The sequence below is a fragment of the Acinonyx jubatus genome, chromosome D4, assembly GCF_027475565.1.
Source record: "Acinonyx jubatus isolate Ajub_Pintada_27869175 chromosome D4, VMU_Ajub_asm_v1.0, whole genome shotgun sequence".
Taxonomy (NCBI): domain Eukaryota; kingdom Metazoa; phylum Chordata; class Mammalia; order Carnivora; family Felidae; genus Acinonyx; species Acinonyx jubatus.
The window spans coordinates 49,996,549-50,018,932 of NC_069391.1; the positions used below are offsets into that span (position 1 = coordinate 49,996,549).

At 44.0% G+C, this 22,384-nt stretch overlaps 1 protein-coding gene across 1 annotated transcript in view; it reads left to right on the forward strand.

The window, feature by feature from the left end:
- Positions 1–17,333, forward strand: part of SAXO1 (stabilizer of axonemal microtubules 1) — a 95,689-nt gene extending 78,356 nt beyond the window's left edge. The window contains exons 3-4 of the mRNA XM_015066308.3: positions 3,052–3,254; positions 16,165–17,333. Coding sequence (XP_014921794.1) covers positions 3,052–3,254; positions 16,165–17,168 — 1,207 coding nt within the window. The 3' untranslated portion in view covers positions 17,169–17,333. The remainder of the gene's footprint in view (positions 1–3,051; positions 3,255–16,164) is intronic.
- The last annotated feature ends 5,051 nt before the right edge of the window (positions 17,334–22,384 follow it).

Consider the following 22,384-nt stretch of genomic DNA (forward strand, 5'->3'; position numbering starts at 1 on the left):
AGTATTACATGGCCTCTTTATCACAGTGAAAATCTTCATTTCCCACTTCCAGGCTTAGGGCCCTAGTTGGTTGTTACGTTATTTCTTCTTTCATTTTGTCAGACTCTGGTCAAAAATCTTTCTTTAGCTTTGCCTGAGGATTGGAGGTCAAGTTGTTATGACTTTCCCAGCAGGGCCACTTTAACCTTTGCTTAACTTGGAGGTTTAACTCTTGGCTTTCCATACTATATAACTTTTATGGCTGTGCACCTAAAAGAGACTTAACATCTTTGACCAATTTTTTTCTTGGTTCATAGTCATAAGGGGTACAGGGACTAGGTAGGGAATGTAACACAGGAAGAAAGGGGGGAGTGTTCTTAAAAAGAAAAAAGCTACTAAATTTGAGCAATTTCTGGGAAGAATAAAATACTTTTCTCTTACATGACCTTAAAGATTGTAAGATTATGTGAGATTGGGGACATGCAGTTATGTTGTGGTTAATGGTAGATTTCAATGAATGTTCTCAACATAAAAACATAATGAGGGAACACATATATTCTGATCAAATTCACTCTTAGCCACAGTAAATATTTTTGCGTTGGATATAAATGAGTTACACTTTAAACTAAAACTTTACCACTCTTCAGAAGTAGATCACCCCCTGCCCCCAACTCCTGCAAAGATCGTTTGCTTTGTTATAGCTGATCAGGAAATAGAACCATAGGTGTACTTTCACAAAGAAACTTGAATTTTGTACCAGAGAAGGAGATTCAGTTAACAGTTTCATTCCTTAAACATGCTGAGCAAGGATTTTACCGTATCAGCGCTTATCTTTGAGTAACCAACTTCAGGATGACCCATGAGCTTGTGAGTTTGGTTGGTATTTATCTGCTCTTTTCCTGTGGAAACAGCAGCAAGTAAAGGCATTAAGCATATTTTCATTGTCCTTGAGCTTGGCAGCCCTTGAAGAAAGGTTCTCACAACCTCTCTGAGGGGAAGGTTGGTTCCCTCGCTAGGAATAATGGCAGAAGAGGATGTCTCTGCGTGAAGGGTCCCAGAGCATGGCAGGCCTGTGACTGGAAAGCACTCCTGGCTGCTTTGGGGTTGGGGGTGCTCCATGGGGCAGCTTGGGCATTCAGCTCTGTTCCTCCTCGCTTGCCCTGGATCTCTCCTGATACTCCTTCTTGGAAATGAAGAGGGCTGAACCCTTGGGCTGCCGTCAGTAAACATGGGTTTATGTGGGGATATGTGGTCTCAGGCTGCCTCTACCCCTTTTGGGGGTGAGGAGTGCTCACCTCCTGTTGGGAGCACACTTTCCGATGAAAGTCATTTTGTGGCTCTGTGGCCTGGGGCTGCCAGTCCTCGTTCCCTTCTGCAGTTGGTTTAGAATTAAACAGACACCAGCATGAGGCACTTGTACACTAAAAAGAGTAGAAATGAGGAACTGACCCTTGGATTCTTGTTTAGCCTGTTCCCTCCAAAAGCCCCAATTTACAGAGTCAGCTTCCAGATGCGTTGGGTCACTCAGCTTCCTCTTGCTGTTTGCCAACATGCGGCCCTTGGGAAGGGAGCCCAGGCTGAAGACCCTATAACTGCTGCTGAGATATATTTTTAAATCTACTCAGAGGGAGTTACTGGGAGTTCAACTGAAGCATCTCCCATTTCCCCCTTAGAGCCCTAGAGAGATGAATTCTCCTGCTTCCTAATTCCCTCCTCCCATCCCACCAAGCCCCTTCCAGGCCCCAGTTTGGGTTTATTCACAACCATGTGTATAATTCATGCAAGACAGGTTACAGTGGAGCGTGTTACCTTTGTTAGTCAAGCATGGCTCAGTAATGCTGCTCCAGATTTTGGCTGGGAAGTAGGTTTTATTGGTGTTTGGGCCTGATGTTTTCCTGTCCGGAAACCTCCCCCTTCCCTTGGCGAGGTTGTTTTGGCAAGCACCGTCAGGGAAAAATCTCCCTTCCACTTGTCCACTTGGATAAATGGGTTCCAAGCAAAAACAGGCTGTTGTGTAAATCAGAAGCCCTTTGGGGGTGGGGGGTGGGGGGAAATGTTTGCTTAAAAGAGTTTGTACTGAGCAGTGGGGAGTCAAGACTGCCCTACCAGACAGTGCAAACTCAAGCTGAGCCCTGGTTTTGCCAGGATCATTCCTGATGATGGTACAGTTAGCATCTTGGCAATTTTAGAGCTGTGGGATGTTCTGGGAAAAGAGTGTTTCCTGTGGAGTTGAAGACCATCATACTTTTTCTGTCCTATTGTTTTCATACTCCCTGAAAGAATGGGAACACTGATGCCAGAGAGCTGAGAAATGAAAGACTCTGTGTCTCCATTTATTGTACTTTACTGCCCTCTAGGTTTTCTATAAGATCAAGTAGAGGAAGGAGATCAATATCAGCGGGAGAAGCTATTGGGAGCACAGATGAGGAGGTGGTGGTACCTGCAAAAGAAAAGTTATTTCCCCAGTGGAGAGAGGAGGCACAGAAGAGAGGCCTTCAGAGTGGTTCAGTGTGGTTGGAGTAGAGTGTGGATTGGGGTGGAGGTAGGAGATGAGGTTGCCATGGAAGGCAGGGGCAGGTCCAGGAATGCTTCTATTCCATGCTAGAAAGTCTGGCTTTATCTGGAAGATTTTTCAGCAGGGGAGTAAAACGATCCCATTTTTGTGACCTCATTTCAGGGAGTTTATTCTGGCCACACTACGGGGATTGACATATAATTGGCGGGAATGCAGTAGGAAGTCCAGGTGGTAAATTGTCACATGATCCAAGTGAGAAATGCCTCACTTGGTCTAAACTAAGGGGGAAAGACAAACTGATGAGGTGGAGGGAGGCTGCACTTGGTGAGTGATTATCCAGTGCCATGATGGGGTGGGTCCAGGATGGCATTCAGTTGTCTGACTTAGGTGAGAAGAGAATGGTAGTGTCTCTTGTGAAAGTGGGAAACAGAAGAGGAAGAGCAGTTGGGGGGTAGAGTAGAAGATTACTTCTCAGGAAACGTTTGTAGAATTGGGCTAAATTGAAACCCTTGTGAGTCTTCTTCTGGGTCAATGGCATGTGCTTATTTTCCTTTTAGGAGAGATTTTGGGCTTCACAAAGTGTTACCAGTGAAGATCTACCAGCCCGACCAGTTCGTCCCAAGTGAAGAGAACATGGATTTGCTCACAACATATAAACAAGATTACAACACATACCCTCTCTGTCGAATGGACCCCATCAAGCCTCGGGACAGTAAATATCCATGTGGTGACAAGATGGAGTGTCTGCCTACTTACAAAGGTGGGAGGGTGCTTGAGCGGCAGGTTGGGGAGGGATAGGCTGAGCCTGTTTGCAGGCCAGGGAATGTGTTTTACAGGCACACCCCCTTGGTGCAGGGGTCGGTTGAACTATGTCTTGCAGGCCAAATCTGGTCCATAGCCTGTTTTTGTAGAGCTGGAGACCTAAGAATGGTTTTTAAATTTTCAAATGATTAAAAAAAAATGAAAAGACTATTATTTTAGGAAATGTGAAAATTATATGAAATTCAAGCTTTGGCATTCCTAAGTACATTTTGTTGGAACACAGCTGTGTTCATTTTTTTACACATTATCCGTGGCTACTTTTATGCTATAGCAGTGAATTTGAGTACTTGTGATGGAGACTGTATGGCCTGTGAGGCCTAAGACCTTAATATCTGGTCTTTTATAGAAAAGATGTACCAACCCCTGCCTTAGCTTGCTGTTGGAAGTCTATGCTGGGAAAGTGTTTCAAATTTAAGCTAAGCTAGGTTCCATCGTTGAGTGATTCATTCATCCATTTAAAAAATTATGGAAACATAACATACACACAGAAAAATGTACAAATCTTAATCATACAGACCAATGAATTTTTTTTAAATTAAAATAAATTATTTGAGAGAGAGAGAGCATGAGTGAGGGAGAGGGGCAGAGGGAAGAAAGAGAATCTTAAGAAGGCTCCACACTTAGTGAGGAGCCTGATGTGGGGCTCGATCCAATGACCCTTGGATCATGACTGAGCCGAAATCCAAAGTCAGATGCTCAATCGACTGAGCTACCTAGGTACCTCCAGACCAATGAATTTTGAGTGAACACATCCCTGTAAACAGCACCCGGCTCAAGAAATACAACGTTGATCCCATGCAGGATAGAATCATTATTCTGACTTTTAAAACCATAAATTAGTTTTGCCAGTTTTGTACTTCATGGGATTGATTCACTCTTTATTGAGCATCTGTTACATCCCAGGCATGGTATTAGGGTCTGTGAAGGAAGTAGAATCTGCCTTAACTTAATAGTCCTGTAGGAGAGACAGGATATGGACGGTAGGTACAGTGAAAGCAGTGTGGTGGTCACTCTGTGGAGCACAAGCCACAGGCTGAGACCACAGGAACCGAGGTCAGTTGGTAATCCCTAACTCTTCTGCTTGTGATGCACATGGTCACATGGTTGCCCTAGGAATATGTGTTTAACCCTTCATGTAACATGTTTGTGGATCCCTGAGTGACTGGGATAATAGTTGCGTTTATTTAGCCAAGCCAAACACTTAGACAAGGGGAGGTGGAGAGGCTTGAGGCAATGTAGGAATCCTCCTGAAGCCCTCCCAGCGGCTCTCAATCTATCATTCCAAAGGCACCACACATGGCCGAGCTTCTCTGCTTCTTGGAAGAACCTGGACTCTTGACATTTTGCCACCTCATCTTTCGTATTGTTCTCTTTCTTCCACTCTTTTGTTGTCACCTTCTGCCAAGTTACATTTTGGACATTTTCCTACCCTGAAATGGCTCCTCCTTTATGCACTTCATCATCCAGTGCTCCCAGCTTGCTTTCTTAACTACTCCCACCAAAACAGTTTTTGGCCTCATTGGGATCCCCTGTCCACTTGTGCCTCAGTCTCCCTTCTCCCCATCAGCCCCTCCTGTGTCTATACCCCCTGTAGCCTATTCTGTGGTATATCACTGCAAGCCCATCTTTTATGCCTTCTCTCTATTGTCCTTTTGTTGCTTCCTGCCAGCAAAGCCCTAATCCTGCCTGTTCCGCATCTACATCTAGGCTTATATACCTGAGCATGTCTCCAATCTTATCCACTTGTATCCATTTTCCACATAAAGGAACCAGGGAGATCTTTTAAAAATGGCAATGTGAAGGGTGCCTGGGTGACTTAGCCGGATGAGCATCTGACTTTGGCTCAGGTCATGATCTCATGGTTAGTGAGTTTGAGCCCTGCATCAAGCTCATTGCTGTCAGCATGGAGCCCACTCCTGATCCTCTGTCCCTCTCTTTCTCTGCCCCTTCCCCACTCATGCTTTCTCTTTCTCTCAATAAACAAATAAGTAAAATGGCAATATGAAGGGCTCCTGGGTGGCTCAGTCAGTTAAGCAACTGACTTCGTTTTGGCTCAGGTCATGATTTTATGGTTTGTGAGTTCGAACCCTGTGTCGGGCTCAGCAGTAGGCAGCTTGGAGCCTGCTTGGGATTCTCTCTCTGCCCCTCCCCCACTCGCTCTGTCTGTGTCTCTCTCAAAAGAAAGAAAGAAACTTAAAAAAATAGAGAAAAAAATGGCAATGTGATCTGACCCCCTCTCCACTTAAAATTCCTCAAATAGTTACTATGGTCCTTAGGATAAAGTCCCAAACCTTTACCAACTCCTCTTGTAGTACCTTGTAGATTTTGGCGTCTCCTCCCAGTGCCATTTACTCTGGCTGTAAGGACCTTCTTTCAGTTTCTTCCCTGCATTTCTTTTCTATCTCAGGGCATGTTGCACATGCTACTGCCTCTTTATAAAGCCCTCCTCCCTTCCCCTATCTAGCACTCATCCTTCAATAAGCAGTGGAAACACCATACCCTTCGAAACCCTTCCAGACTTTCCCCAATGCCAGACTGTAAACATCCTGCTAGATGCTCTAAGAGTGCCTGGTGCACCTCTGTTTTGTAATTCAGTGTGTAATTCTATTCGTTTTGCTTAACATTTGTCTCCTTGGCCAGGCTGCAATCTCTAAGATGGCAGGAATCTGTCTTTTTCTTTGCCAGTTACCCGCAATAAAGCAGGCACTGTCGTAGAAGCTTTACAAAGAAGTTATTATAGCCAGGTGCATGGTGCAGTGGCATTTTTACCTCTACAGGACTCATTCATCTCCCTTTTCATCCAGGTTTTGCAGAAGGCAAGAAAGGGGGTACTATAGACCCTGAAGAGACAGAAAGAAGGCACAAAACTAGAGTTAACCCTTATCTCTGATGGGACAGGGAGCAGGGACTCTGATAGGGTACGTCCAGCTACAGACACTCCTTTCCTTCATATATTCCCTATGAGCCTCCTTGATTTATGAATCTTTGTGGAGTTAGAGGCTTTTCAGTAAAACTGCCTGCTCAGCTCAATTCCCCCTTCTCACCTTGCCCCAGGTGTAGAGAGTGGTCTGGGAGTGAGAAGTGGTCTTTGCCTACCCTAGAGGTTGGCGAGGATGGAGTTATTTAAAGAAAAGTCCTCCCTATTCATCCTGACAAAATACTCACCACTCAAACACACCGGAAAAAACACAACCTAGTACCTGTGTTTAAATGTCCCATATTCCGGGGCGCCTTGGTGGCTCAGTTGGTTAAGTGTCGACTTCGGCTCAGGTCATGATCTCACAGTTCGTGGGTTCGAGCCCCGCATTGGGCTCTGTGCTGACAGCTCAGAGCCTGAAGCCTGTTTCAGATTCTGTGTTTCCCTCTCTCTCTGCCCCTCCCCCATTCACACTCTGTCTCTCTCTGTCTCAAAAATAAATAAACGTTAAAAAAATAAAAAAAAAATGTCCCATATTCCTCCCCTTCTCTAGATAGTCATATCTGACATTGCCCTCTGCAAACCAGAGAGTAATAGTCCACTGTTAAAACTGAATCATGGTTGACTTTTCCCTACTGATAAAATTGAGAAAACCCTATTTTCTTTTCCCTGTAAAGAAAATTCTGACACCTATTAACTGCTTACCTACTTACACAGAATTAATGAGCAAATACTAGTTAGGTATCAACAGGACTGCTCAGAACCAGGCATACTCAGATGAAGGAGGGGTTTTGTTCTGGCTCTGTGTGCACTTGGGGTTGAAGTTGGTAGTTCTCTGAAATTCAGATTTATTTTTATTTTTATTTAAAAAAAATTTTTTTTTATCGTTTATTTATTTTTGAGACAGAGAGAGAGCATGAACAGGGGAGGGGCAGAGAGAGAGGGAGACACAGAATCTGAAACAGGCTCCAGGCTCTGAGCTGTCAGCTGAGCCTGATGCGGGGCTTGAACTCACGGACCGTGAGATCATGACCTGAGCCGAAGTCGGTCACTTAACCAACTGAGCCACCCAGGCGCCCCTGAAATTCAGATTTAAAAGCAATTCAGTATGTAGCCAAAGGAAATGCTTTTGTAGTTAGATTTGACCCATAGGTGCCAGTTTGCAACTTATGTGTCTTAATAGATTTTTAGAATAATACTTACCATATTCAACTAATTTAAGTGGCTTATTTGTTGTATTACTCCCCTATGATATAGTGGCTTCCAAAACTGGGCCTTGACCACCCAACATCTGTATTCTCAGCATTTAGCACAGGGCATGGCACAACAAAGGCATTTTTAGTGAAGAAAAAAAATGAATGAGTAGTTCTGGACCATTGTTTACAAGGGCCCCAGGTGACACGGTTTGGCATTAGATTTACACAAATCCCCACCCAGCCTATTACTCTGTGGATCCTGGCTAAGAGCAGGAGTGAAGCTCAGGGAAGACCCAGGACATTTACCTCTCCCCTTGGACCAGTCCTGCATAACCTCATGCCTGTGTGAGGGGGCCATATCCTTGCCTTATCTCTTTGTGTGTCACCTTTCCATGGCTTGTTTGTCTCTTGTAGCCATTTGCTGCTTCAGTAAGTCTTTCTCATAGCAACCTTCATGGTCTCATGGGCACATATCCATTCTCCTTCCAAAGGAAAAGAGAAACCAAAGTCCAACGTCATTAACTATGTGTATTTCAATGGGGGCCATCTATATTATATGTTCCACTTACTGTAGTTCTACAGGAAAAATAGGCAAACTTTTTTTTCCTTCTGTTATGGCCAGCACCTTTACTGGGGTCCAGCAAACCGCCATTAAATATGTTCCAGCAGCATTTGGTTGTAATTTTGACATTTTCAAAACAGTGTGCAATTGGAAAGATTGAAAGTGTAATTACTTGATGCTTAGCTTTACGTTTAGGTAAGTTTTTTTTTTTTTTTTTGAGACACATTATTGAATGGAATCTCTTTTAAATAGATTCTTGCCAATTACCCACATGACACCCTGGCCCTGAAGGGCTTTACTGATGGCTTTTCAGGCGTGTAAATAGTTTGTCATGTGGAATTCTGAGGTTTTCAAGGTCCTATGGAGGTTTTTTGTAATACATGTTGGGTGGAGGAAGTTAGGAGGTTGGATAATAATGTGGTTTCAACTGTATTGTTGGGGATCAGAAATCACATGAGGCAACTTTCAGCCTTGGAACCTGTTTTCTTAACACTTCATCCATCACAGAAGAGGGCCAGAAAAGCCCTGTCCTACCCACCCCCACGTACCTTGAGGCAGTGTGTAGGCATCTACAGGTAGATGCCCCCATTTTAGTGAGGCCTGAAGTCTGAAGGGGAAACATGTGGTTTATATTCCGTAAGATGGTTCCCTCTAAGGCCCCCTAATGCTTTCAAGATGCTGATAGAGCCATTAATGGCTCTTGGAGAAAGATTCGATTTTCAATTAAAATGAGGCCAATTTAAAATAAATAGTTGGTAGTATTATTGGCCTAAAATAAACTTAAGAGTGTGCCTGGGGGTGGGGGTGTCAGCACTTCCGGAGTGGTGGAGTGAGGAGCTTAGTAAATCCTCTTCCCAAAAAGCAATAATATAACTGGACCAAACAATAAAAATCAACTATTTTAGGGCTCTGGAAATCAACTACAGGCATACAATGAATTGAGAAGCATTTATTTAAGAATAACTGCTAAACCATCATTACAAAAAGTGGGAGTTTGTGGTGTTTCATCCTGGGGCAGCTTCCATGACCTGTGCCCCCATGTTTGATCTGCATGGTGGTTCTGCCTGGGTAGGCTGTGCTGTGAGAACTAGCAGCTCTCCTGTCAGTTGGGGCTAACTTGATTTGGAGTACAATATGTACCCAGGGGTTTCAGTAAAAACAATACTGATCTCAGCAACAACAACAACAAAAATCAGTGAATACAACTTTTGCAGCTAGTGTGGGGTTGCAGAATTAGTTGGGTTGAGCAACAGACCAGCAGACCAGCCAGAAATCTAACAAGGAAATCCAGAGAATGAGAAAGCTCCTTGTGGTATAGAAGATTGTATATGGGTAAGGCAGTATATAGGCTCAAGAAAGATAAAGAGACAGGGCCTAGTTATCTACTCACCTTCCCTGACTGATTACGATGCCTGGTTCAGGTACAGAGGAGACATGAGAAATCCCAGAAGGAACTGAAAGCCAAGGCAGAATTGTAAATTGTCTGATCTTTGACTCTGTCCCTTAACCCACACACACAGTCATTAGCAGAGGGTGAGAGCCATACTGGCTTAAGGTGTTTAAGCATAATTTTTTGACAGTCATTGGTTGATTACTAAATAATGCTAACCCAGGGTGACTTGTAGGAATCTTGGCTTAAGAACAATTAAAAAAGGAAATTAAGCAAAAACATCAGTGATCACACACTTAAAGGGAGATAAAACTGTGTAGAATTACTGCAGGCAAGTTACTAAACAGCAAAAACAGCTTCCAGTGGGGTCAGAATCCAGAATTGCTGGATAGCATGTTATCTAAAATGTTGAGTTTTAACAAAAAATCATGAGGCCTAAAAAGAAACAGGGGAATGTAATCCATGAATAGGGGGTGGGGGGAAGCAGTGAATAAAAACTAACCCCGAAGGGGCCCAGATATTAGACCTACCAGACAATATTTCAAAGTACCTGTTATAAATATGTTCAAAGAACAACAGTAAACCATGTTTAAAGAAATAAAAATATGACAATTTCCCATCAGATAGAGAATACCAATAAAGGGAAGTTATAAAATCAAATGAAAACACGGGAGTTGAAAGAACAATAGCAACAAAATAATTCCAGGGACTTAACACCAGATTTGAGCTGGCAGAAGAAAGAAATGGGGATAAATAAACAAATATTATCTAATCTGAACAACAGGGAAAAACTGAGGAAAGTAAACTCAGACTTGTGGGATACTATCAACTGTACCAACAGACTCATAATTGGAGCCCCAGAAGAAGAAAAAGGCAGAAAGATTAATCTACATATCCGAGAAGCATAATCCAAATAGAATAAACAGAGATCCAAACTTAGTCACATAATAGTCAAACTGTTGAAAGCCAAAGCCAAAGATTTGAAAAGAAGCAAAAATGAAAAAAACAAAAACAAAAACAAAACCCATCACATACAGGGAAATGACAATAAAACAAAGTTCTCATCAGAAACAATGGAGGACTGAAGGCAGTAAGATGACCCTCACGACCCTCTTTGGCAGCCAACAATTCTCTGTATTTAAGAATCTGGGTTTTTTGTTGTTGTTGCTCATTAAAAAAAAATTATTTTTTTCAACGTTTATTTTTGAGACACACACACACAGTGTGAGCAGGGGAGGGGCAGAGAGAGAGACAGACAGACAGAATCTGAAGGAGGCTCCAGGCTCCAAGATGTCAGCACAGAGCCTGACATGGGGCTCAAACCCATGAACTGTGAGATCATGACCTGAGCCAAAGTCAGATGCTTAACCGACTGAGCCATCCAGGCACCCCTGTTTTGTTTTTTTAGATTCCACATACATGTGAAATCATATGGTATTGGTTTTTGTCTGACTTATTTCACTTAGCATAATATCCTCTAGGTCCATCCATGTTGTCCTGCATGGCAAGATTTCATTCCTTTTCATGGGCAAGTGATAATCTATTGTGTATATATACCACATCTTCTTTATTCATTCATCTATAAATCGACACTTGCATTGCTTCCATACCTTGGCTATGGTCAATAATGCTGTAATAAACACAACTATTACTGGCTCTTTAAAATTTTTTTTAATGTTTATTTTTGAGAGAGAATGAGCAGGGGAAGGGGTAGAGAGAGAGGGAGACAGAGGATCTGAAGCAGGCTCCTTGGTGAGAATGGAGAGCCCAATGCGAAGCTCAAACTCATGAACTGTGAGATCATGACCCGACCCAAAGTTGGACACTTAACCAACTGAGCCACTCAGGTGCCCCTGACTGGTTCTTTTAAAAGTATTTTCTGTCTCTTTGTTGAAGTTTTCATTGGAAACTCTTCTCTAGGGTCCAGTGAGTATCTTTATGACCGCTACTTTGTTTTTGTTTTTTTTTTTTTTTTTTTTTAGTTTTAATTATTTTATTTATTTATTTTTTCAATATATGAAATTTATTGTCAAATTGGTTTCCATACAACACCCAGTGCTCATCCCAAAAGGTGCCCTCCTTAACACCCATCACCCACCCTCCCCTCCCTCCCACCCCCCATCAACCCTCAGTTTGTTCTCAGTTTTTAACAGTCTCCTATGCTTTGGCTCTCGCCCACTCTAACCTCTTTTTTTTTTTTCCTTCCCCTCCCCATGGGTTTCTGTTAAGTTTCTCAGGATCCACATAAGAGTGAAACCATATGGTATCGGTCTTTCTCTGTATGGCTTATTTCACTTAGCATCACACTCTCCAGTTCCATCCATGTTGCTACAAAAGGCCATATTTCGTTCTTTCTCATTGCCACGTAGTATTCCATTGTGTATATAAACCACAATTTCTTTATCCATTCATCAGTTGATGGACATTTAGGCTCTTTCCATAATTTGGCTATTGTTGAGAGTGCTGCTATAAACATTGGGGTACAAGTGCCCCTATGCATCAGTACTCCTGTATCCCTTGGGTAAATTCCTAGCAGTGCTACTGCTGGGTCATAGGGTAGGTCTATTTTTAATTTTCTGAGTAACCTCCACACTGCTTTCCAGAGCGGCTGCACCAATTTGCATTCCCACCAACAGTGCAAGAGGGTTCCCGTTTCTCCACATCCTCTCCAGCATCTCTGGTCTCCTGATTTGTTCATTTTGGCCACTCTGACTGGCGTGAGGTGATATCTGAGTGTGGTTTTGATTTGTATTTCCCTGATAAGGAGCGACGTTGAACAACTTTTCATGTGCCTGTTGGCCATCCGGATGTCTTCTTTAGAGAAGTGTCTATTCATGTCTTCTGCCCATTTCTTCACTGGGTTACTTTGTCCGATATGTCATTTGCAAATATCTTTTCCCATTCCGTTGGTTGCCTTTTAATTTTGTTGGTTGTTTCCTTTGCTATGCAGAAGCTTTTTATCTTCATAAGGTATGACCACTACTTTGAACTCTCTGTCTGGCATGTTGCTTACCTCTGTTTTGTTTAGCCCATTTTCTGTTGTTTTGTCTTGTTCTTTCATCTGGGACATATTCTTGTGTCTGCTCCTTTTTAACTCTCTGTATTTATTTATTTATTTATTTTTAATTTTTTTTTTTTTTTTAACGTTTATTTATTTTTGAGACGGAGAGAGACAGAGCATGAACGGGGGAGGGTCAGAGAGAGGGAGACACAGAATCTGAAACAGGCTCCAGGCTCTGAGCTGTCAGCACAGAGCCCAACGCGGGGCTCGAACTCACGGACCGTGAGATCATGACCTGAGCCGAAGTCGGCCGCTTAACTGACTGAGCCACCCAGGCGCCCCTCTCTGTGTTTATTTCTATTACCATCATGCATTACTGGGGAAATTTAAATTAAACTGCAATGAGATTCCACTAAACACCTACTACAATGTCTGTAATTAAAACACAATAGCAAGAGGCACCTGGGTGGCTCTGTCGGCTAGGCTTCCGACTTTGGCTCAAGTCATGATCTTACAGTTTGTGGGTTTGAGCCCCACGTCGGGCTCTGTGCTGACAGCTCAGAGCCTGGAGCTTGCTTTGCATTGTCACCCTCTCTCTCTCTGTTCCTCCCCCACTCACACAGTTTCTCTCAAAAATAAAGATTAAACAACAACAACAAGCGTTGGTGAAGATGTGGAGAAATTGCTGGTGAGAATGTAAAATGGTACATTCACTTTGGAAAAGTTTGTGCTATCTTAAAAAGTTAAACATAGATAAACCATATAACATAGGTTACACCATTTACCTATCTACCTAAGAGAAATGAAATATATATCTACACAAAGACTTGACCATGAATGTTCATAGCAGAAAATTTCCTAATAGCCAAAAAGTATAAACAACCCAAATATTCATCAATATTTGATAAGCAAAATTTGGTGTATCCATATAATGTATACTATTCAGCAATTAAAAGGAGTGAATTGGGGGCGCCTGGGTGGCTCAGTTGGTTGAGCATCCGACTTCGGCTCAGGTCATGATCTCGCGGTTTGCGAGTTCGAGCCCTGTGCTGTGTCAGCCCTGTGCTGACAACTCAGAGCCTGGAGCCTGCTTTGGATTCTGTGTCTCTGTCTCTCTCTGCCCCTCCTCCACTCATGCTCCGTGTCTCTGTCTCTCAATAATAAATAAATGTTAAAAAATTTCAAAAAAAAAAGGAGTGAACTGATACATGCTACGACAGGGATTAATCTCAATTATGTTACGTGAAAAAAGCCAAGTGCAAAACACTATATATTGTGCAATTATATTTATATAAAATGTATAGAAAGTGTGCATTTATAGAGACCAAGAGCAGATGGAATGGGAATAAAGATTAATTGCAGATAGTCTTGATCGATACTTTTGGGGTAGAAATGTTCTATAACTGGATTTTGGTGTTGGTTGTACAGGTCTGTAAAAGTTATTGAATAATTAAAAAATGTAAGATGGTGTATTTTGTGTTATACAGGTTATATCTCAATAAAGGTGTTTTAAAAGAAAGTGTGCCTATGGAGTCCACGGGTATTGGCTATATATAACCAAGGCCCCTGAGAAGCTGCTTTTGTACTAATCCTTTGTAAAGCTGTAAACAAGAGAATTCCCTGTGGATTCAGAGGGTCCACTAGGATTTCATACTGGTTACTTTAGATCTGGTAATTGATAGGCACAGTGGGGGCAATGTAGGACTTTGGTGTGAGCCCAGTATTACAAAAAGAACGGAAGCAGTGTCAAAGTGTTTGAATGACATAGTTTGCTGTCCTATTTTTCTCACCTACATTGTTAATTTCAAAGCTGCCCCTTAGATCTGTGTGGGGAAGTTACTTTAAAAGTCTTTTGTGGTGTCTGAGGACAAAACCTCCTCAGGAGGCATGGGGGCCATCCTTAGGGCAGGTTTTCTTTGGGTGCAGACCTCTTGTTATCTTGGCCATTTCAGTCCCCCCCAGCAAATGTTCCTCTTGAGACAGACATCCTGTAGATATAGGTGGCCAATTCTTTTCATTCTTCAAACATGCTGAAATTCTCCTCTTTCTGCAAATATTCTCTGATTATTTTCCACTAGCATTTTCTTGAACCTTCATTCTCTCCAGATACACAGTGCTCCTAACTATAATACAGGCTGTCAGAAGAGCATGACTTTGGAGTCAACTATGTGGTTTAAATTCCAACTCTTAATTCCCTAGCCATGTGACTTTGAGAGAAATTTCTTAGCCTCTCTGAGTCCTGCTCTTGGACTCCAGATAAATCGAGGCATTTATCCAAGGGATACAGGTGTGCTGTTTCAAAGGGACACATGCACCCCCATACACTATCAACAATAGCTAAAGTATGGAAAGAGCCCAAATGTCCATCGGTGGATGAATGGATAAAGAAGAGGTGGTATAGATACACAATGGAGTATTACTTGGCAATCAAAAAGAATGAAATCTTGCCATTTGCAAGATGGCAACTGGATGGAACTGGAGGGTATTATGATAAGTGAAATTAGCCAGTCAGAGAAAGACAAAAATCATATGACTTCACTCACATGAGGACTTTAAGACACAGAACAGATGAACATAAGGGAAGGGAAACAAAAATAATATAAAAACAGGGAGGGAGACAAAACAGAAGAGACTCATAAATATGGAGAACAAACAGGGTTACAGGAGGGGTTGTGGGAGGGGGGATGGGCTAAATGGGTAAGGGGCACTAAGGAATCAACTCCTGAAATCATTGTTGCACTATATGCTAACTAATTTGGATGTAAATTTTAAAAAATAAAAAATAAAATTAAAACTTAAATAAATATGAAACAACAAACAGAAAGGAAATCTGTAAAATAGAGGTAATTATACCCATCACAGAGGGTTGTAAGATGAAACAAGGTCATGTATGGAAATTCCTGAGCACAGTTAGCTGGTACATCGTGTTCCTTGATTGTCAGAACCAGGTAGTGGAATCTGGAGGAAATTCCTGGAATTTCTCCAGGAAATCTGGAGCTGGATTTGCATTCATGCTTTTCTACTTCTAGCCAAGTGACCTTGGCAAATTTCCCTAAGTTCTCTGTGCCTCTGTTTCTGCATCTTTAAAATGGGAATATTGAAAGCAGCCACCTGATTAGGCCTGTCTGATGATTAAATGAGTTCATATAGAAAGTATTTAGAACATTGACTGTCATATAATAAACTCAATGCAGGTGGCAGCTGCTATTCTCTCACTAGCCAGTACAATGCCCCTATTCTCTTGGGGCAGCATATTTGCTTTATATGGATTAAATGTGTGGGTTATAGGGATACAATCATGGTCACAATATGGGAAGAGAGGTCTGTTTGGTGTGGCTGGTGGCCCACCAGTGGGGGGTTGTGAATCCCCTGTCTCACTACAGCATGCATATCTTCCCAGTCACTCTGTGCTGATTCAGAAAGGGCACTTCCCCACAGGAGAACAGAACTGTTCTTGGATCAGGAGAAGCCAGTGGTTGGACTCCTCAGAGGGAATCAGATCACTAGGTCCTCCCACAGTGGTGGACCCTCTAAGATCCCTGCATGCGGCATTGTGGGGTATGATGAGACTCCTATAAATGTATCTGTTCTGAACAGTAACTGCAAGTACCATAAAGTTGAAATATTAAATCCTTGGTTGAGGTGGTGGTAGGAACCTATTCTTCCTTTGTCTCAAGGACCATCTCACTGGAGACTGGTTTAAGGCTTTGGAGCCCCTTAGAATACATGCAGGTTATATGGACTTGATTTGTAAGTGATTACCACTTCTGTTTTATTTTCAGCTGATTATTTACCCTGGAACCAACCAAGACGAGAGCTACTTCGTCCGGAACACCATTACCGACCAGCATCAACCAGGTTTGATAGTAGAACTACACACCAGGATGACTATTCTGTAAAGGGCCTAGTGAGCACCATGAGCTGTAAGCCTCTCGCCATGCCCAAGCTCTGTAACATCCCCCTGGAGGATCTGACTAACTACAAGATGAGCTATGTGGCCCACCCGGTGGAGAAACGCTTTGCGTATGAGGCAGCAAAGTTCAGTCCCTGTGAAATCCCCTTTGAAAGCCTTACCACCCATAAAGAGTCTTTCCGGGGCCTGATGGGAGAGCCAGCCAAGAGTCTGAAACCTCCAGCCAGGTCCTGTGGTTTAGAAACGCCTTTCTCTAACACCACTGAGTTCAGAGACAAGTACCAAGCTTGGCCAACGCCCCAGATGTTCTCCAAAGCTCCTGTCACTTATGTCCCTCCTGAAGAAAAGATGGACCTTCTGACAACAGTGCAGGCCCATTACATGTACCCTAAGGGTGCCCCAGCTCAGTCCTTCCGGCCAGTGATCTCAGTCAAGAAGGGTGGCCGCTTTGAAAGCTCCACTACCACCAAGGACGACTACAAGCAGTGGCCGGGGATGCGCATGGAGCCAGCCAAACCCATTCCCCAGCTGAACATTCCCACTGAGCCCTTGGACTGTCTGACTACCACGCGGGCTCACTATGTGCCCCACCCACCCATCAATACCAAAAGCTGTAAGCCTCCTTGGGCTGGCTCCCGAGGAAATATCCCTGTGGAGGGCCAGACCACATACACCATCAGCTTTACTCCCAAGGACATGGGCAGGTGCCTGGCTTCATACCCTGAGCCTCCTGGCTACATTTTTGAGGAAACGGATGCTTTGGGGCACAAGATATACAGTCCGGTCTCCCGGACAGGCTCTCAGCAGGGCAGCCGTCTTTCTGTAGGTGATTCGGAAAACCCCAACCAGCGAGAGTTGGCAGTGTCAGCCTGATTTTTAAAAAGCTGTTACTTAGAAATTGCGCAATACTTTTAAAAGCAGATGATTGAGAGTTATTTGTTGGCCAAAAAAGAATTCCCCAAAGTGGAAAAAAAAAAAGTCTTCAGCATCATTTCCAGGACACTTGAATAAAATGAGAATCGCTTGACTCAAGGAAAATGACATTTAATCACTGGCTAAATACTCCCCTTTACCCTCTGTTGGCTGCCTAGCCCCCTTGGTCCCTTACCTTGTGCTGATGGAATCAAAGCTGGTCTGAAGGGTTTTTCTCTGAACCAGAAGTATTTTATTAATTTAACCATTGCATGGATTGCCATCATAATTGACCCTTGCCAAGTATGAAGTGCTAAAAAATAAACTTTGTTTGGGGGGGAATGGGTCTGCAGGTCTGTGTGTTCACCCCACAGGCTGTCTCTGCAGAGAACAGCGTGTGTTCCTTGAGACCTCTGGGGAGACTCCAGACTCCAGCCCCCATCGCATCCCAGTACTAGTGAGAGTACCTTGTGTCCAGTCTGGAGTTTTGTGTTCTCTGTGCCCAGGGCTGCTTTACAGGACATCCCTTCTACCTTTTCACACCCTGACATACCAGCCAAGAGTAGTGCTGTCTGAATAGTGCTGTTCAGTCACAGGAAATGGAGGGGGTGGGGGAGAAAGAGAGCCTGTGGCAGTCTCAGGGGAGCATGGACGTGACAGGTCTCTCTTACCCCCAAACCAGTGCTGGCTCTGATTCCAGAGAGTGGAGGGGGAAAAAGGGCCCCTTTTCAACCAGGTAGTTGGCAGGCGCCCCCCTGGGCTGTGAGCAGAAACTGTGGGCTCTTCTAAGTTCTTGGAGCCTGGAATAATTGCTCTGTGCTGGGCTGGTTCTTGGAAGGCTGGACCTGCTTTTTTTTTAAAATGACAGCTGTGACCAGACTTGTGGTGAAGCTTGACATAGTGATGAGTTGGACCCTGTCTTGGAGAAAAGGCTGGAGGTTTCTCTTTTGGGTGTAGGGCTTGATTCTAAGACTAGGTAATTTGGTGATGTTTTTAAAGTTTATTTTTATTTATTTACTTTGAGAGAAAGGGAGAGAGGGAGAGAGAGAGAAAGTGGGGGGAGGGGCTGAGAGAGGGAGAGAGAGAGAGAATCCCAAGCAGGGTCTGCACTGTCAGAGTGTAGCCTGACATGGGGCTTGAACCCACAAACTGTGAGATCATGACCTGAGCTGAAACCAAGAGTTGGACACTTAACCAACTGAGCCACACAGGTGTCCCCTTTTTTTGAATTGGAAAGAATTGAGCAAAGATTTTGTCCAAGAGGATTTATGCCAGGGTCAGATGGATTCTGGGTAAACCTCACTCAGAGGGATGCAGGCTGACACCAGGGACACTTACCTCCCTTTTGAGCCCACAGAACCCCAAATATATTCCATAGTCTTAGAAATCTTGGGAACGGTGTGTGGGGGAGGAGACTTCAGTTCAAATCTGAACTAGAGACTTGGTTTTAGGCTCAGTGCCTGGTTCATGGGCAAGAAACCTGTATCTTTTATCTGGGGTCCAGTCTTTCTGTGCCTCTTAGTTGCCTGGCCCAGACCTCTGAGGTCCCATGCCTCGCAGCCTCACTATGAAGTTTGGTTTGTATCACTGAATTGGGATAAAAATCATTTAATCCTCTTGTTGGTTATATGGGGTCTGGATACCTACCTGCCTTTATGGGGTAGAAAGGCTCAGAGAGGTTATGTACCTTGCCCAAGGCCACAGAGTTTAGAGCACCAAGGTCAAGATTAGAACCCAGGCATTCTGATTCAAGATCCAGTGCTCTTCCCATGGCAACAGGTACTTCCCATCTGCCACGTCCCAGATCACGTGGTTCCACAAACACCATCAAACCACATTCTCTCTGAGCTCCTTCCTGGAGTGCATTAAGCTAAAGGAGACCACTAAGGAGGGTGAGTTCTATTTTTATTTCATCATTTTTTACAAGTCAAAAATATTGGCAGTTGACTTAGAAAGCCAAATGGTGCTAAATGCTTATAAAAATGCAACAATCTCTTATGCTCCAGCCTCTTGGCCTCCCCCATTATTGGTTCCCCAGAGAAAAATGTAACATTATTTTATCTGTCTCTGCTAATATTTTCCTTCATATTCTTAAATCATATACATATATTGTTGTCTGTTGACTTAACGATTTTAGACATGGTCTGTTTTGGTAGATTGGGAATTTTAGTTCTCTCATACTCCCTGCTTCTTCCTTTCCTCTTAGTTATAGGACCATGCTCTGTATATCAAGACCAATAAGCTTTTCTAATGTTTCTGATGACTACAAAGAAGCTGAAGAAGGATGGATGGACCTGGCCTGTTGAAGAGTGCTAGCCCTCTTGTGGTGAGGAATTTCCTCTGAGTCCTTCCTTTGTGACATTTAGGGGTTACCTCCAGGTGACCTCAGGCTAGATGAGCCACTTAGGGCATCTCTACCTTGCCCACTTCTACCAGAATTAAAGAATCTGCTCTCTTCTGTCTGTCCATTTTGGTCTCAAAATCTCTTTATTATGAAAGTGGTTAATACAGTAAAAAATTCAGAAAACACAGAAATTATTTAAGGGACGATACAAGTGGCTGTTAGGAGACTAGTGGAACCCAGTGGCTAACAACATGTAAAGAGAGAGCCCAGCAGACCTGGGTTTGCTTCTTGGCCCTTGTCACTGCTAGTTATGAGACCTTGGTCAAATTCGTTAAAATGTGAATAATAGCATTACTGGCCCTATGGCTTCATTGTGTGTGTTGAATGATAGAATATAGGTCAATCACTTGGCCCTGGCTCATGGGTAACTCTCATTAAACATAGATGAGGATGATGGTGATGGCGATGAGGATAATGAAGATGGTTGCTGAGTTGTACCTAACGGAATCTACTCGTGATTTTATCGGTCATTGTTTACATGTGCGAAGGTAAGCCTAACTGCTTGTTTTATTTTTTCATCGTATATAGTTTCCATATAGTTCCATAATTGCTTTTTTTCCCCATATAATTGAGTTAGTTTTTAGTTGTTCTGAGTTGGGGTTCCTACCTGTGCTCCCTGGAAGTGTCATTTTAGGAAGTAACTGGAGTCAGGAGGAGGGAAACAAGGTGAGCTGAGCAGATGGGGACTTAGTTCTCCTCTCCTGCTCCTTTTCATCAGTTCTGTGTATCCAGCTTCCACTTAAGAGTTTGTTGGAAACACCTCTTTTAAAACACCTGTCCACGTGTGCATGCACTGCTCTAACACCTGGTAGGATTGTGTCCAACAAACCCTGGTAATGGAAGCTGCCAAACACTCAGAAATATGTACAAATGTATAATTTTATTGTATAATTTTCCCGCTGTGAGAATGAAGTGGGTCCTTAATCACCTACCATAGCCCAGCATCTCAAGGCTTTATGCATATTAAAAAAGAAAAATTATTAGAGATCAAAGAACAAACGCAGAGGGAAGAGTTTTATGGCCAAGCAGGGAACCTGCTCCAGCGCAGGATCCAGTACGCTTGGGGTGAGGTTCTGGGGAAGAAAACAGGGATAGGGCTTTTGAAGCCCAAAGATGGCAAATTCCATCTTATCCGAGTAAGCAGTCTCCGAGTGTGGCTGATGGGCTGCAGCTAGTGAGATTTGCTGGTGTGGAATCCCTGGGCTGGTTGGGCATGGTCTTCTGGTTTGGGATATGGTGCATCCCAGCAGATGAGGCCCCACTCTCCACAACGGTGTCTCCCTGCCTGTGTCATGCATGGGGTGGTGCCTTTGTCAGTGGGGCAGGTAATATCCCCTGGTCCCCTGGACAGTGGGCCACATACAGGAATGATGACCCCAGCACACCACTTTCATTTTTTTGGTGATTAGGAACCTGCTCTCTACTTTGCCCCCCCAGTTAAGGTAGAAACAGAGCACTAAGAACAGGTTAAAGGACCTGCATTCAAATGTTGCATTTTCTCAAGGGTCACTGTCTGTGAGGATGAGCCCTCCCTTTTTGTTTTTTTTTTTTTGAAAAAATTTTTTTCAACGTTTTTTTATTTATTTTTGGGACAGAGAGAGACAGAGCATGAACGGGGGAGGGGCAGAGAGAGAGGGAGACACAGAATCAGAAACAGGCTCCAGGCTCCGAGCCATCAGCCCAGAGCCTGACGTGGGGCTCGAACTCACAGACCGCGAGATCGTGACCTGGCTGAAGTCGGACGCTTAACCGACTGCGCCACCCAGGCGCCCCCAGAGCCCTCCCTTTTTGGCTTGACTCTAAGATTGTAGGCCAGGTAGGTAAGGTAAGTAAGGTAAGGTAAGATTGTAGGCCAGGTCTGGAGGGTGGAGATGGTGGGGCCATCGTAAGTGGTTCTTTTAGCCATCCCCATCCTTAGCACCATTTGTCCCCTGCTTTCTGTGTAGCTAGTGTTTCAAGCCTCAAACCCCTGCCTGGTTCTGCCTTGCAGACCTGCTCCCTGTCAGCTCTGACTCTCTTGTGACTGTTTTGCTCTCTGCTTTGGCAGAGTAAGCTTCCCCTTCTGCACTCGTCAGTCTTCCTTCTCCCCTCTGCCTCTTGTCGACTTCACATTTCTTGAAATCCCTTGTCCACTGACGGTCCTCCTCCCATCTTGCTCACTATGGTGTTGGTAATTTCATTATTGATTTTTTTGTAGCTTAATATGGTGTATGTGAGTGGGGCAGGAAGGAGAGCGGCACAGGCAGGCAGCCTGCCCCTTGGCCTTGCATGGATGGAGCCACGTGGAGGTGATAAGGCACGAATGGGATTTTGTTGGGGGTTTTCTCAACTGGAAAGCATACCTGGAGGGTGAGTTTCACCCCTGACTAGGCAGAAGGGCAGAGGTGGGCAGTGTAGAATAAGTACCAGGCCAACTGGTAGGTACAGGTGAAGGGAGCCCTGGCTTGGGCTTCTGAAACCCCAGCTGTTTCCCAAGGCTGTGCAGACAGCATCAGACGGCACTCCCCTCCCTGCATCCTTGGCCTCACCTATCCTCCCTCTCACCCTTCTCACACATCACCAGCAACTTCACAGAGGGAAGGTCTGAGGGGCTCAGAGACAGCTCTCAACTGAGCAGAGACCACAGCCCAGATGCGACACGAGGAGGCACAGTCCTGGCCAGGGCGGGGGCTCCATTTTGGAGAGGCTGGGGGAGCAAGTACTCTGTCCCGTGGTTTTGCTTTCCCTTTGTGTCTGCCAGGTACCTTCCATTGTAGTCTCATTGCTGTGAGCA